The sequence below is a fragment of the Sphaeroforma arctica genome, assembly GCF_001186125.1.
Source record: "Sphaeroforma arctica JP610 unplaced genomic scaffold supercont1.43, whole genome shotgun sequence".
Taxonomy (NCBI): domain Eukaryota; class Ichthyosporea; order Ichthyophonida; genus Sphaeroforma; species Sphaeroforma arctica.
The window spans coordinates 74,487-90,713 of NW_014040515.1; the positions used below are offsets into that span (position 1 = coordinate 74,487).

At 43.4% G+C, this 16,227-nt stretch overlaps 2 protein-coding genes across 2 annotated transcripts in view; one reads left to right on the forward strand and one right to left on the reverse strand.

The window, feature by feature from the left end:
• The first annotated feature begins 6,951 nt into the window (after window positions 1-6,951).
• Window positions 6,952-8,636, forward strand: SARC_01137 (hypothetical protein). The gene has a single exon (XM_014305144.1). The coding sequence runs from the start codon at window positions 7,023-7,025 to the stop codon at window positions 8,397-8,399; it is 1,377 nt and encodes a 458-aa protein (XP_014160619.1). The 5' UTR covers window positions 6,952-7,022; the 3' UTR covers window positions 8,400-8,636.
• Window positions 8,637-8,639: 3 nt separating this feature from the next.
• SARC_01138 (hypothetical protein) overlaps window positions 8,640-16,227 on the reverse strand; it is an 8,268-nt gene continuing 680 nt past the window's right edge. The window contains exons 2-11 of the mRNA XM_014305145.1: window positions 15,082-15,305; window positions 14,541-14,639; window positions 14,036-14,167; window positions 12,899-13,170; window positions 12,127-12,315; window positions 11,475-11,576; window positions 10,818-10,953; window positions 10,433-10,525; window positions 9,975-10,152; window positions 8,640-9,639 (exon numbers count right to left, since the gene is read on the reverse strand). Of these exons, the coding sequence (XP_014160620.1) occupies window positions 9,542-9,639; window positions 9,975-10,152; window positions 10,433-10,525; window positions 10,818-10,953; window positions 11,475-11,576; window positions 12,127-12,315; window positions 12,899-13,170; window positions 14,036-14,167; window positions 14,541-14,639; window positions 15,082-15,305 (1,523 nt within the window). The 3' untranslated portion in view covers window positions 8,640-9,541. The remainder of the gene's footprint in view (window positions 9,640-9,974; window positions 10,153-10,432; window positions 10,526-10,817; window positions 10,954-11,474; window positions 11,577-12,126; window positions 12,316-12,898; window positions 13,171-14,035; window positions 14,168-14,540; window positions 14,640-15,081; window positions 15,306-16,227) is intronic.

The following is a 16,227-nucleotide window of genomic DNA, read 5'->3' on the forward strand; positions in this document are numbered from 1 at the left end:
ATTACGTTTATTTTGCTTTAATTTCATTTGAGCTTTAGAAGACTTTATTACGTTTAACTACTCTAAGACGTTAATATCGCCTTAAGAGACTGAAACTTACACATTTTGAAGTTAGTAAAAGTATTAACTACGTAGACTGCTTAAACGTAGTGGTAATTAACTACCATATAATTTTCTTGATCAAGAAAGATCAGTCATTCCTTAAGAGAATAGCTTGTAGAAATAAGTTAAGGTTAAGACCAAGAAAGATCAGTCATTCCTTAAGAGAATAGCTTGAAGTCATAAGTTAAGATTATGACCAAAAAAGACCACACCCCTTCTAAGAAGCAAAAGGCTGAAAAGAAGAATATGAATAAAGACGCTGCCACTGCTGCAGACGCTGCTGCGTCTGCCGCAGCTGCCGATGCGTTTAACCACACCGTAGCCGGAGCTATTATCGCTGGCGTTATCAGTCAGAACAATGCAACCGACAAGAGCGAGACTACTCTATTAAGAGAGAAGTCCTCCGAAGAAAGAGCCCGAGGGCCAACTATTGCTTCTACTTCTAAGCTTACATTCACGAAGCCACGATGTGAAGCAAGAGGAGCGTTTAAGGCTACGACAAACAACCCTGGTGTGATTACTCAGAAGGATGGTCTCCCAGTTACGAAGGAGAATGACAAATCCCAAGGTGAAAAAGAACCACCGAAGGACGATGAAGAAGAGAAAAGCTCAAAGAGCCAGCCCGAATCAGAATCAAAATCGACGGAACTAACTCGTATAAGTAAGTTGACCGAAGAAAATGCTGAACTTAAGAATCAGTTAGCTGCTGTTAAGCAGAGCATAACCTCGAATGGAAAGGTGGTAAATAAATAACCGCGCGAGCTCCCAGATCAAGGATACCTCTCACGCCAGAAGTCAGATGATAAACCTCATCAGACGCGTCCTAACAAAACACGTGCTCACGACTCCACTCAATCGACGCGACCCATTAAACGGGCACGCGCGGAGACGAAGAACAAGGAATCTTACGGAGGAGAATGTCGAATCCCAAGGTGAAAAAGAACCACCGAAGGACGATGAAGAAAAGGAAAGCTCAAATAGCCAGCCAGAATCAGAATCAAAATCGATGGAACTAACTCGTATAAGTAAGTTGACCGAAGAAAGTACTGAACTTAAGAATCAGTTAGCTGCTCTTAAGCAGAGCGTAACCTCGAAGGGAAAGGCGGTAAATAAATAACCGCGCGAGCTCCCAGATCAAGGATACCTCTCACGCCAGACGTCAGATGATAAACCTCATCAGACGCGTCCTAACCAAACACGTGCTCACGACTCCACTCAATCAACGCGACCCATTAAACGGGCACGCGCGGAGACGAAGAACAAGGAATCTCCATTTAAGGAGATTAAGAAATGTGCCGACGCACAGTGTGGGTATGAACGGTTATTGGAATGGCAGACATGCACCCACCTGTTCACACTTTCTTACTTGACAAATGTGAGAAGACCAATGGCTATCACGCCAAGTCTTGTAGCAAAGAGCCCGACATTATGTTGGAGTGAAAGTACTACCAGGTACAATCGTTACAAAGGAAATACAACGACTTTTTAGACGAGCGTGTAATAATCCCTGTATATTGCAATGGAAATAAAGTCCTTGCATTGATTGATCCTGGTTCAGAAATTTCATGTATATCCGACCGCTTTCCATTAATGAAAGACATTGAAAGGCAAACTCAAACTACTCATATAATCTTCGCAGATGACAAAACTATTAAGTGTGATACCATGGCCACAGATGTTAAAATCTCGCTGGCCGATGATAGAAACATCACTACCCAAGCTGTGATAGTTAAGATGTCACAGAAGTACGACTTAATAGTCGGAATGAGGGATTTACTCACTCTAGGTATAACCGTAACTGGTTTATCAAATAACATTCAGAAGATAACTGTCTGAAACCATATAAGCCCCCGTCAGACACACTCAAGGTATTAATACCTGACTTTGCGGACAAAATTAAGGATCTGATTCTAGTAAATAAGAAGATTAAGATCACAGATTGGGAAAAATTCCGTTTTAACGACGGATATGTCAGCCTTGACTTAACCAAGGTAGACTTTACTAAGCTCAAATGCCCTTCAAGAAACTATGTTTCTTGGAGACACGAAGCTGTAGTTAAAGAACAAGTTGAGAAATGGTTATCCGATGGGGTAATTGAAATCAATTACCAACAGTCGCCAGTTAACTTAGCATTATTGGCAGTTGATCAACACAATTATGACGGAACATTTAAGAAAGTCAGAGTATGTCTAGATATGAGTCCAATAAATAAGTTATTGCCGACTCATAGTTTCCATCTCCCTCGTATAAACGAGTTACTGAGACGAATGAAAACTGCTACGGTGTTTACATCGATAGATCTAACACAGAGGTATTATCAAATGCAAATTTATGAACCCCATCGCAAGTACTTTAGTTTTACCTGGAAAGGTAAACAATACAGGTTTAGAGGTGCACCTTTCGGGTTGCACTCCTTACCAACATCCTTCCAACAAGTAATGGCGGAAATGTTTGCAGACATGCCTAACATGCAAGTCTATATAGATGACATAGTCATTTTTTCTAAGACTAAGGGCGAACATGCCGCATTAGCCAGGCGAGTCCTTCAGAGACTCAACGAACAAAAATTCAAGATTAACGAGAAGAAATGTCACTTCGCCGTGAGCGAAATACAGCTCTTTGGCTACCGTATATCTGGTAAAGGTATTAAAATCGACCTCGGTAAGGTGGAACACTTGTTAGATTGGCAAACACCAACTACAGGAAGAGATGTGAACAGCATGTGTGGGTTTGTAAACTTCTTTTCAGATGGAGTACTACACTTGGCTGATTATCTTAAACCCTTTGGACACTTAAGATGTCGTAAAGGCAAACTAGGAGACTTGTGGACTAAATAGTGTGATGACGCATTTAAAGCGCTCAAGCACGCAGTCCAACAACCTCCTATTGTACAAGGACCAGTCGATGACGTGCCTTTTGAAATAGCAACGGACGCATCAGACTTAGCACTCGGAGGTGTACTATACCAGGTTATAGATAATAAACCTAGGTATATACAATTCCTTAGCCCACCAATGAATACATCACAGTTGAATTATTGAACTGTGAAGCAAGAGCTACTAGCCACTGATTCGAAATGTAACCCCAGGTAGGTTGAACTGACTCAAAAGATATTTGGGCCACATACAGTTGACATGTTTGCTGCACATCATAATGCACAACTTAAGAATTACAGGACTTTAAATCATCCTTTAGAAGATGCCTTTCAAATAGACCTCTCCAAACATAATGCGTGGGCTAATCCACCATGGCAGTTAATTGCCCAATTGCTAAAATATGTTCATATACACAAAGCTACCATCACATTGTGTTGCCCATTACGAAGTAAAGATCCATGGCTCAATACATTAATAAGCATGATACAATGCGAGCCAATATATTTAGAAGTAGATACTCTCCAATTTCAGGGTTCCCGAGCCGTCCAGAAGACGCCCTGGAGACATACTATAATATGTCGTATAGGTCCCATTGGAACAACCAAATAAACCCCTTCTGAGACCTTCCTTAACAAGATCAAAGAATCAGAGATTCCACTCTCTACCCAATGGAACGTTAAGAAGTTCAAAGGCAACACAGCACTTGAAGTCTGTGCACAAGAAATACAATATATTAATCACACTACAGTTAACAAGCATCAGTCTCTAGCTAGGACTCTGTTTAATAACATTAAGTCCAAGCCTGAAGTCCTTCAAACTCTATTTGTAAAGGGATTAATGAAAGAGAATTCCGAAGCATATACACATATAATGCGACTATTAAATAAATCAGGTGTATCAAACGCACACGAGCGGACTCATGACACTCATGCGAAAGAAGGACAGAAGTCTGGGAACACTACAGACTTAGAGACCACGCAAGTGGATTGTCAACACCCTACCTTTATTCTGAAGGAGCAGAATGATAAAAACATTCTTGTTTGGCTGACGCAAACCATAAGCTGAAGCACCAGAACGTAGTAGACACACTTAAAGATGCTAAGCGATATAGGATCGCGCACCCTAAGCTGGAAACTTTAGTTGACAGAGTATATCAGTCATGTACAGACTGTGATGTCAACCAGATTAAGCGCTATGGGTTCACACCGCTTAAGAGTGTGACTGAAGATGTTCCATGGCGCAGTGTTATCATTGATCTGGTTGACCTGCCTACGTCCGAGCACACAGGCGACCGCTACGTATGCCACATCTTTGATGTGGCGTCACGGTAGAACTTGCTCTATCCTTTAAAGGAGAAGAGTACCCAGATCGTGGCAGAATTATGTTGCCAAGTCTGTGCTGACCACAGATGGCCGGGTACATTGTGTACTGATAACGGTAGCGAGTTTTACGGTAGCGTAATGTAATCGTTAGTACTCGTTTCAGGAATGTGCCATAAAAGGGGTGTACCATATAAACCGCAAACACAAGGCGCGAATGAAACGCGCCATAGAAGACTTCAAGTTATTCTTACGTACTGCATTAACGGATGATGCAGATGATTGGCCGTACCACCTTAAGTGGGTACAAACACGATGAACGAGTGTGCTGATCCGGTTACAGGTACAACACCCGCCCACTATTTTCGTGGCAGACATAGTGAGTTACAAATACCTTTTAACAAGGACGAACCTAATCACCATGAGTTACCATGGTTAGAGAAGGTACAAATTATTTATAACGTTGTATATCCTTGCTTGCGAGAAACACGCAATATTGCCTTATTAAAAAGGCAAAATAGATAAAATGCTACCAAAAATATAGCAGAGTATAAGGTTGGAGACAGAGTTAACATCCGTCAACGTAATTTTGATGCTACTGTTATAACATTTAAATGGATAGGACCGTATATAATCTCTATAGCTGACGTTAAAAGTGGAACATATGAGGTTAATAACCTCGACGGTTCCAGTGCTTTGTTGACTTCAGATACTTTCGATAATCAAGACTATTTAAAAGCCTTTAATCGAAAGTGGCATAAACGCCTCCATAAGTTACAAGCTGAAAAAGATAGAATGTTTCCATCGTTTGAAGGCACGGAAGTTAAAACTTACCCGCCTACAGCATTTTTCCCGAGCTTTAATGCTCGCCCTTCATATGTGCTTAAGGCACTGAAACGTAAGAAACGTCCAGTCAACCACCACGGACCTACTGGACCTAAGCCCAAAACTCACAGGGTAACCGAGAACGCTTAACTTCTCCGCCTGAGAAACTTGCTTAGTTTATCCTCCGTTCAGCCAATCAGATGCGCCTGTCTGATGAAGGCTAAGTCGGTAATTCTTGATAAGTGGCAAGTTATTGGTTAATGCAATAACTATGGAGATTATGAGTAAATCTCTTTTTTCTTTTCTTTTTTCTTTTCTAAAGATAGGATTTCATGAGTCTCTCGGATTTGCCCCAACGAAACATACCATAGCTTCTAATATAGCGACAACGAAACACTAAATAAAATCCCTTCGGCGCAGTACTGAGTGGATTATATATAGGCAACGTCTCAGCCTCACAATCCCTCAGAGTATTGCTGTTTTCACGAGGCAAACCTAACTTTACTAAAAACTAATTACGTTTATTTTGCTTTAATTTCATTTGAGCTTTAGAAGACTTTATTACGTTTAACTACTCTAAGACGTTAATATCGCCTTAAGAGACCAAAACTTACAAACGTTGGTAGCTTACCTGGCCTAACACGTATACGGCCATCTGCCGTTGTATTAAGTTGGTCTGTACGGAAGTGGTGATGCGCTACTTTCTAGCGTTGTCTTTTGCCTTTCTTTCCCTCATTAACTACGTATGATTTATATATATTTTGTCTCTGTGTTGTTGTATCTCTCAATAGTATTGCTAGTCATTTCTCCCTGACATCTGGTTTCACCGGTAAAATCAGTCCTATATGTCGTAGATCTTCACCGCATACTTCGTCACTTTGTGTACATACACACTGTACTCGTATGCGATGAAAGTTGGGTCTACGCAATAGCTGACTCAAATTATGCCACTGTAACTCTGCGTATGGTTCTGCCGTAGGCCCAGGGAAAAGTCTACTATGCTTTCAGATCAACGATTCAAACAAAAGGTGTTTAGCATTGATGTAATTTCGTGTCTCTGAGTTGTATAGAATTTCTAAAGTATCTTTATCTATGTTAGGCAGCACTCTTTTTAACCAACATCGATATTTGTCAGGCGCTCTAGATCGCTTAAGTAGATTGAAATAATGATCTACAAGTTTTATGCGTCGATGTTGCATCGATGTTGTTGCATCGATGTTGTTGAATGGATCCTTCGATCATAAACAAACTCTACGCACTGAAACCGGACTTTTGAACTCCTCACTGATTCGGCGACGAATGTTTGTACTACTTTCACTCATTGTTGTTTATCGAATGGCCTATTACACAGTGAAGTATGCTAATTTGTACGCCGATATTACGCGTGTGTGTGAACCAAATTGATTTATAGTCAAAAGTACCAAGAGATGTGTGCAGGGTTTAGGGTTTCACTGAATTCGGGTCGATATGTTCCGGCTTCAAAATGGGTTTTTAGGGTTTGTCCGACCCTAACGAAAACTCTTGCGTTAGAAAACATAGCCTCCTAAAAAAACAAACATAGAAAAGGTATGTTGAAAACCACAAAAAAAAACACGACCCTCTGGGTAGGGTCTCGAGCAGAAATCAAGGTTTCTGTCGTAGCGACAGGAAATCGAAACTTCAGCAGAGACCCAAATCCAGAGGGCCGTGAAAATAATAGTCGAAAACCGAGGAGTAATATACAATTTTTTTGGCGGCAACCAAATATGCATTTGGACAGCCTCGCGTTCCCTGATCCCACTGTTCAATATATTTAACTCAAAGGAGATTATGCGCACATATACTGGTAGCCTGCTTGATATGATCCATTTCATATTTTGCATTAGGTTGATAGGATCAGCATTCGCTGCGATTTCTAACGATGTCTCACACAGGTGAAGATGATGGCCCTACAGAAGACATGGATATTGAATTCTCGCAGCTTGTCCATCCCCTGAGTACAAAGGCATTTCTTGCAGATGTATGGGGTAGGAAGATTCACTGTGGCAAATTACACGAGGATGTGCTCGACAATATCACGGAGTATTTTCATGGAGGTGAATTCGCCAGCATCGTCAGCGAATCCCGTAAAGATGACAACACCAAATATTCTTCTGAGGAGGTTAGTGAAATGCAGAGTTGCTTAGATAGCAATCAGACTGTGAACTTACCTTTCTGCTTCACACCAGGGGCAAGAGGTATCAGAAACGCCTTCATGAGGGAATGTGTTGGGTATGCATCGGGGGATGTGGAGGTGGGCGTTTATTTCTCAGTGGTTGGAGGAATCCCAGCTCCTTGGCATTTAGACAACAACCATAATATTACGATACAAATCACGGGCAAGAAGGATTGGCTGTTGATACCAGGTGAGAAGCACGAGAATTTGACCTCATCTCGGGAGATTCACGACGTACCCACGAACATGAAAGAACTCTTGGTGACTATCCCGGGTACATCTCCCACACATTACGAGTGTTTCACTCTAGAACCTGGATCGATACTCTATTTACCTCCTGGTCATTGGCATTCAGTCGTGCCTGTTGCATCCGAGAGCTTCTCGGTTGACCTACGCGTGGCTAATGTATCCCAAGCCAAATGGATTGCCGAAGCTATATTCTCACTGCTCAGTAACAACCCTAGCGAAGGAGTTACGGAACTTCAGAAGCATTTCGCCTCAGTGGGACCATCTGAGTTATCTGCGGGGGGTTCAACTTCTCACACTCAGTACATTTTAGAATTGCTGAAGACTAGCTGCCTTGACAGAGTTGTGAACGAGTGTCGGCTGCCACGTGGCTACCAGTCTGAATCCCAGCATTCGGATGGACTCAGTTTGGGTGCATCCTTGGGGTTTCTGCTTGACTCTGAACCATATATAGATCATTTCGAAAGTGATTCCCAAGGTAGCGCCGTTAAACCCACTGAGTTCCGAATGAACCCTCTCGTGAGTATGATTTGCAAACGACACGGGGGCGTCTCCTTCTCCTTCTCGCTATTGTCTGTCTCAAGCCTGACCAAAGCTGATTACCTCAACTTTACCATACACGTGGACGAAGGCTTAAGCGATACAAATTTCGCGTTCATGCGTAAACTCTCGCAAGCGCCAGAGTGGATGCAAACTTTAGACCTCAAGTATGAGGATGACTCAAAAACCCGCAAGAGGAAAAGACACGAATCGACGACGGACGAAGACTACCAAGAACAGATAATGAATGATTTGCTAAACATTCTGCTATGGGGAAACGTTATATTTGGACGATAGATTGATTGTTATCGATGGAACATGAAAGCTCAATGTACTTTCAATATACACGTGGTCCTTTTGTGACCTATAATCGTCCGGCCGTTGCACAGGCGTCGTCAATGTACGTCTATACGAGGGCGTGTACATGCGTTGAGTATATCATTGGATTGTGCTGCCATAGTTGTATGTAGCCATTTGATCTAGCCACAAATCGAAGTTAGGTTTTCGAACCATTAAAAGTCGAATAACAACCCGAAGTTTCTCGATAGCTTCCCACATTTATTGGCCGTAATCCATAAGCGGCGATACATGAATGTCATGAATCGCAGGTACTACATATACTTTGCAATTTTTCAACTATATTCGGTAAATCATCCTGAGGGTTGAGATAACATCCACTAGCTTGTAGTTGCTGCAAGCAGGCTGGGCCAGCACGTCTAGTTTCGGACGTGCATTCAGACACATGGCGTCTACACCGTACGACAGAGACACACCCGTCAGCGGTTTCCTGCGACGAAATATCATGACTTTCGAATCGATCGGATTGTAATCCGAGACAATCGGACAGCACTCGTCCGGATTGCGAAGCAACTCGCTACTATGTGATCATAATGCGTTCGCATTGTTCTTGTTCATGACGAATGCAGACTATTCCAATGTTATATATGGACTATCTGTGGTGTCATGCGATTGAAATTCTCGACCTTCATCTGTCGATAGTTTGTGTGGTGTATGGCATTACAACCATATTTAACTCGAGGCCCCGACAATAATGCTATTTAGGCTTATCGTATTAGTTGTACTACAACATATGGCCGCCTTAAGGTCAAAGCACATATTGGCGTGACGGTAGGTGTAGTATTAACTCCCTTTTCTAGCACGACAGCTTAATGCGATTGTCGGCAGGCGCGATGCGAACTACACAACAACTAAGTCGCTGCTGCATCACCGGTAATCAGTAGGTGGCCAGCTCTCAGTGATCAGAGACCATAGCATGCCGCGTGGTGTACTAAATCTGCATGGAATCAACTTACACCATTTTCACGTTATTGCTGTGGAAAATCATAGACAGCCCAGATGTTAATTCCACCCGCCCATCAAGCGAAAGATTGCTCGCTTACCATAGATGATCTCAGGCAAGCGTATTCCCAAGTCACTAATCATATTAAAAGGCTCTGCGACAATTCTAAAGTAGGCTCCTGACGACCGGATATATCGTCGAGACCGTGGCCACCAACTGGCATGGACGCCGATGACACTGCAGCGCCGATAAAAAGCATTTAAGAATTAGTAATGAACAGGTTAGTCCACACAACTCGATAGTCTTGGCTGGCTTCGGCTTTTGCATCGGCAAGTGTGTGCTTGTCATTCACGAAATACTGCGGGCAGCAGCCACCTATTGGACCAACATACAATCAGGCTACAAAAAGACACACAAGCATGGGGCAGCATGAGGAATTCGATCAAGCATGCATGTGTCATTGCGACAGCAGCGATCTACTTGGACCAATCCCTCGTGAATAGAGGACAAGGCAACGACGTGACTGTCAGGGGTCACCGGATATACACACTCAATAACACTCAGACACTTACAGAGATTTTCATGCTCGGGCAGAACCTCTCGGACATCTCTGTTATTGCTTCTGCCACTCTGAGCACAGCTGCGCCTTATCCTCAAGTCAGAGCCTGTGTGGTGCGCTTGTTCCATAGACGTTTGTCGATGATACGTGGGGATTGGGTAGAGAATCGACAGCCTCCGTTCTCTAGCCATCTGCGAGGTTGCGAACATCGCAGCATTAATGACCGACTATGTGGCATGTGTCGTGCATGTCTCTTGCAGCTACTTTTCGGATGACAAGTCTATAAAGATACGAGGCACTGCCATCAGTTGATTGCAGAAACAATAGATTCAACGTGTTCAGATATTATTAAGTGATATTCAAATTAGTTGCAGATTATTGGGTGTAGCAGCAATCAGTTGATCACAGACAGGTAATATAATCCTTCTAATGGCTAAGAGAACCCAGGTGTTGGTATTAAAACAGACATACCTCGTACTCAACTTCTTCTCGGGTGGGTAGAAGGTCAAACTCGTCGTATGAAGTACTTTGAGCTGCCTTGCGCTTCAGATACGTTTTGTAGTTCTGTAAGTTGAGTAGTGCATGTGATGAATTGAGAGACTTTCGAATGCTGAACATAACTGATACACAATCTAGTGGAGGTGGAACTTCTTAAACTCGAGGTGGAGCAAAAAGCTCAATGGCTACACAAGTAGCGCCGATATGTGCAATAGTATATACCATCGCAAAACTCTGGCACTTATTTGTGCTCCCGGCAACCGTGCTATCCTGATAACCGTACAGATTTCACTCAAGAGTGCACATGAGTTCAATCACATCGTGCATTGGCCTAGCAGTCACACACACACTCGCATACCCTTGACGCAAACGCCCAAGATGCAAACATGAAGAGTCCGCCCCAGACAGACCATAGCAGGATCAGCCACATGCCCCACTGCACACCACCGTAGTAGTCCGACACAATACCGGACAGCGTGGGACCGGCGAAATACCTGTTGGGTTTGACAGAGACGGCTTGAGGATACAACAGCCCGAAGTCGGTTAAATTCGATGCTTGCTTAAGATGTACGTATGGATATGAATAAGAAACATGATGTACACACAGGATACACACCAAGGAAATGACAGTTGAAGATGGGGCCAAGTAGGGGTCATGGTGATCGTCAAACGTATGCAAATTCATCCACAGTTGCTCACACATTTAGCACGCATCACAAGCCTTCACTGTCAAGTACGTCGCTTAGCATAGAACTGCAATGCCATGGGATGGGCAGGGATGCGTAGCACGCTTGATTAAACACTCAAGCTGCTCCGACTCCACACTTACGCCAATAGTTCCCAAGAAAAAAATGAGATATATTCAGGGCACCGATGCTCGCGCAACTAACGGGACCTAAATCGCTACTGGTAACATACCAGATGTTTGCTTGTTCAGATGAATGGGTAAATACACACATAAACAAACTCAAATAAAATTCGAGCCAGGCAACGACAACACAGTAGTTTTCCATACCCCAGCCAATTGTAGAACAGATTGGAGCCCGCGGAGCTGAATGAGCGAGTTTCTCGAGGCACGCATGAGATGATAATCCCCACCGCGGGGGGAAGGATGGCCCTGTATATGATTAATGGACAATTTCCTTTTCAGGGTATATTCAAACGTCGCGCAAACCCCCCGATCGATGGTGGTGCTTTATGCAATACGTCAAAATGAATGTGCATACTAGCCGCCGTCTAGATGTTACACACAATGGGGTGTGTTTGCGAATGAGTGTTCAGGACAAACCCTCGGTTTACGCTAAGCAGTCTGCAGGTGGTAGGCCCAAAAAGGGACCATCGCACGTCGATAGTGAGTCCTATACGACAGAACGAACCACGACCTACTTTCGAGCAAGCGACAGCTAAGCTGGAGAGACTAAAGGTCCCACACAAGGTATAATATAACTATGCGCATACACACCAGAGAAATAGGTGCACGCCTGCAATGAGAAATGTTAGTTATACAACCGAAGCTTTCTCCACGGGGCAGCATCGATAGGAAGATGGATGGAAAGGGCATTCTACACCCGTACAGCAGCAATGGACAGACACGAATATTGCACATGTGACTAACCAAGACAAACACCGGGGAGAGATTCAAGTCACACAAGTCCGATATAACGTACCCTCCAAAGAAGAGCAGCCCCCAGATGAGTGCAATGATCATGTGGATTGTGGTGGCAAAGATGCATGGCACAGCGCACACCACTGCCAGAATGGCAAACATCGACGCCAGCCTCGCAGCATCGCGAACGCCCTTGAGCCCTCGGTAGCCGCCTATCCTATCAGTCAACCAACCCCCACACAGCACACCGCTGCCAGATATGGCAATACAGTACAGAGCGTGGGATGGAGCAACGGATGATGTAATTTTAGTTAGTCAATGCCAAATGCACCACATTCGTCGCCATACGTTAGCCAATACCGTGTCACGTGTGCGACGCGAGAGCAGAAGTTCGACGTCGCACGCGTTCAGGTCTGCTACTCAGCACAGCATTGCTTCTTCGCTGCGGATCCATAGGCAGAGTCAATCAGCGTGTGTACTTTGGCTTGATTGTTTTTATTTATTTATAGCGCGTCTGAATTGTTACAGGACGCATATACGTAGCTTCGACATGTCTGGCAAGTGCGTAAGGTAGGAAGAACCGCTTTGACCAAGCACTACTATGGAATCCGAGGACACAGCAGTGCGACAAGACTTACGGAACGGAGTCACAAAGAACGTGTGAAATATTACGTACGTAATCGCACCGTAAAAAAATATGCCAAAAACATGCTCACGTAACACCTTGCGCGTACTATGTACCTACCAAGGGCAGACACTACACTGGCCTTGCACCACTGCACACATATTTGACTTGCACTACCACATGTCACCGTGCCACAGCCTGCACTTACAGTATCGGTGCCGATGCCGAGGTCCCGGCGAACGCATACACCACCTGACTCTTGGTGAAGCCACCGTACATAGGAAGAATGTACTTCATCAGGTAAGTGGTAACCCATAGCTGAATGCCAGTCACCACAAAGTACAGAGCTGTTAGCGCCAGCACCGTGCACATGTAAACACCCGACGATGCCAGACGCCCCAGATGCGTGAGCGCCGAGACCGATTCGTGCCGCTTTGAGGGCCACACGTCGATGGCGTCAGTACGCATAGACCGCGATAGCTGTAAGCGGTAAGAGACGGTACGTTGTAAGGCATTGATGGGTACAAACCCCGGGGGTCTAGGTGAGGAATTGAACGATAACGCCGCTCGTTCCACACTCACACAGAACTATTTAGAGCGCAGAGGAGATATAGTTTCTCCGCTGTTGCACACATTTCTCCAGCAAAAAACCAATTTAATAAATTCGTGTGCGTGAAGCGAGTTTTCAGCAACGGCTCCACTCCTTCAGTCGAGTACTGCTAAAGCGTGCAAGTTGTGCGCGAATGTCGAAATGTCTGCGAGACATTCAGGGCCTCGACATACAATTGCACTCACGGCTGCTCACGGCCATGAAATTGGATATATACAATATATATATATATATATATACACACACACACACATATATATTTATATTAACAATATGTTCATATATAAATATATATATATATAAATATATATAAACAATATGTTCATATATATATAATATATACTAAACATAGTTCATACATAATTCATATATATATATATATATAATATATATATATATATATATATATATATATATATATATATAGTATATATAAATATATATAGATAATATGTTTATTTTAGAATGCGAGTAGAGATATAGCTTGCGGCTACTAACATTGCGCATCGACCGCAAATGAAACACTTATGCGGCAGCAGAAAAACGAATAATCGGGGCTGGATTAGCGTCACCAGCATCTTTGCATTTTCCTGTGTGGAACGCGCTCACCACGGTCATAGACGTACACATAGACGTACGCCCAAATAAGCGCCCAAATATCTTATAGCCCCAATTATAGTCCCTGCATCTGGACATAAAAATCTCCGTCCAGCTAATGCAGTATATTATACCTACCGAGATATCCGACTCACTGTTAGCGAGTGGGCCGTGCCTGTCCAACTCCTCCGCTTCGTCTGTGACGAATATTTTGAGATATTGTTTGGGCACGAGCATCAGAAGAAAAACACAGGGTGTAAGCAGCACGACCTGAGGGAGCAATTGGTATATAATCCAAGCACACGGTGAATTAGTAGTCAAGTCAACCAGGGAAAAAACAGTATGGGAAGGCAATCATTCGTCGGTGCAACGTGTCGCGTTATGATTGGTTTCGAATATAGCAGCCACGTTTCATCTAAAAGTATCGCAGTTGTGTCATATACAAGAATAGTTGAAGGTAGCAGACGAAGGACTCAAGCACACTGCGGCGTGAACGAAACGATGCAAATGACCGCTACCTATATCGGAACATTGCGAAGGAGGGGATTAGGCGCAGTATGTAGTTGACACGACAGGCCTATCCCAGAACCACAACTCGGACGATACCCATCCCATCCGACTATCGAGACAGAGACACACTCACCTGTATCCTGAACGGATAACGTGGGTCGATATGTGGCATATACGCCGTCATTAGACCTGACACGAGATACCCCTGCATAACTCCGAGAGGGACACCGGCCTGCGAGAAGTATGGAAAGGCATCATGGGATTAAGAGCTTCTGAGGCCGATAGACAACTGGAAGGAGCGTGTGATTCAAATGTCATAGAACTACCCGCAATCTCGTCATACATATAACAGAACAGACCGGCGTTTCGGATTGAGACTCTAAACGCTACGAAATGCACTGCGTACGAGGACGCAAGGAGAGGCACTTGAAGAAATAAACCAAGGGAATGAAACAAGAGAAGGAAAGTCCCAAAAAACGGGAAAAAGAACTAACTAACTTTAGAAGTACAGATCTGAGCATGGGTGGACGCAAAGCACATAATTGTACAGTCTACAGTATGTAATGACTATCTTCTGCTCCAATGTGCGCAAACAGCTGCCTGCATAAGCAGCCGCTGTTGCGCACAAACCAGACCTTCGCAATCTATGTGTGCGGTTGATCACTTCCACACACCTGCATCAACGACATCCACTGTGTGCACCTATCGGGTGGGGCGAACTCATCAACCCATATAGGGGTGTACACCACTAACACGGCCTGTGAACACCCCACCAGAAACCGTGACAGCAGAAGCGCGTTCTTGGACGGTGACCACGCAAACAGCGCATTCGACGATACATTCAGAAGCAAGCTTGCCGCAAGCGCGTGCTTCGACTGGACGTAGTGTAAGGTTGGAGCTGTGATAATGCCGTGGGGGAGAAGATATCGCTTTGTAATAGCTGGTATGATATGTTATACTATCTTATAAATATAATCAATCACGGCAGTGTAATAAGCATCGGTGCGAAGATGAGATGCACCACAAATGCTTGATGCCTTCGACAGTACAATACTAATATGACCAGTGATATATAGATTCACTGCGGTTCGATACCAACAGAATAAATCAGTGCACATAAATGCGATGAGTATACACGCGCGTAAGAAAGTGCATTGAGACAGAGAGAAGTATTGTGTTTCCCGAAACTTAGACCCATGAACTTTCGATATAATGGTGCTCGTATACAAAGGGGTGTGTGCCCCAATTCACACTTTACATCCATGTAATGTAGATATAAATATGTCATGATATACGCAATCAGCGATACAACGAACAAAATACTAGCGAAGATGAAAACAATACATAATTACATCCAAATAAATAAACATATATCAGAACCTAATGCAAATGTCCGAATGTAGAATGTGAGCTTCTATATATACTTGTGTACCAGTCATAGAAAGACACAACACAGGAGGCGATGATTACAGGTATAAGGAGAACAAAAATACCGAAACATTTTCTGATTGACATACTATAAAACATATCAACGGACACAGATAAACACGAACATACGACCACATGGATATATATATATGTGCGTGTCTGTTCTTATATGGATACACACACACACACACACACACACACGCATATGCATATATATATATACGTACGCACACACACACACACATATATATATATACATATATATATAATATACAATATAATATATATATATATTTAATTAAATANATATATATATATATNTATATATATATATATATATATATATATATATATATATAGATTAGACGACACGACACGACACGAGAGGAGTG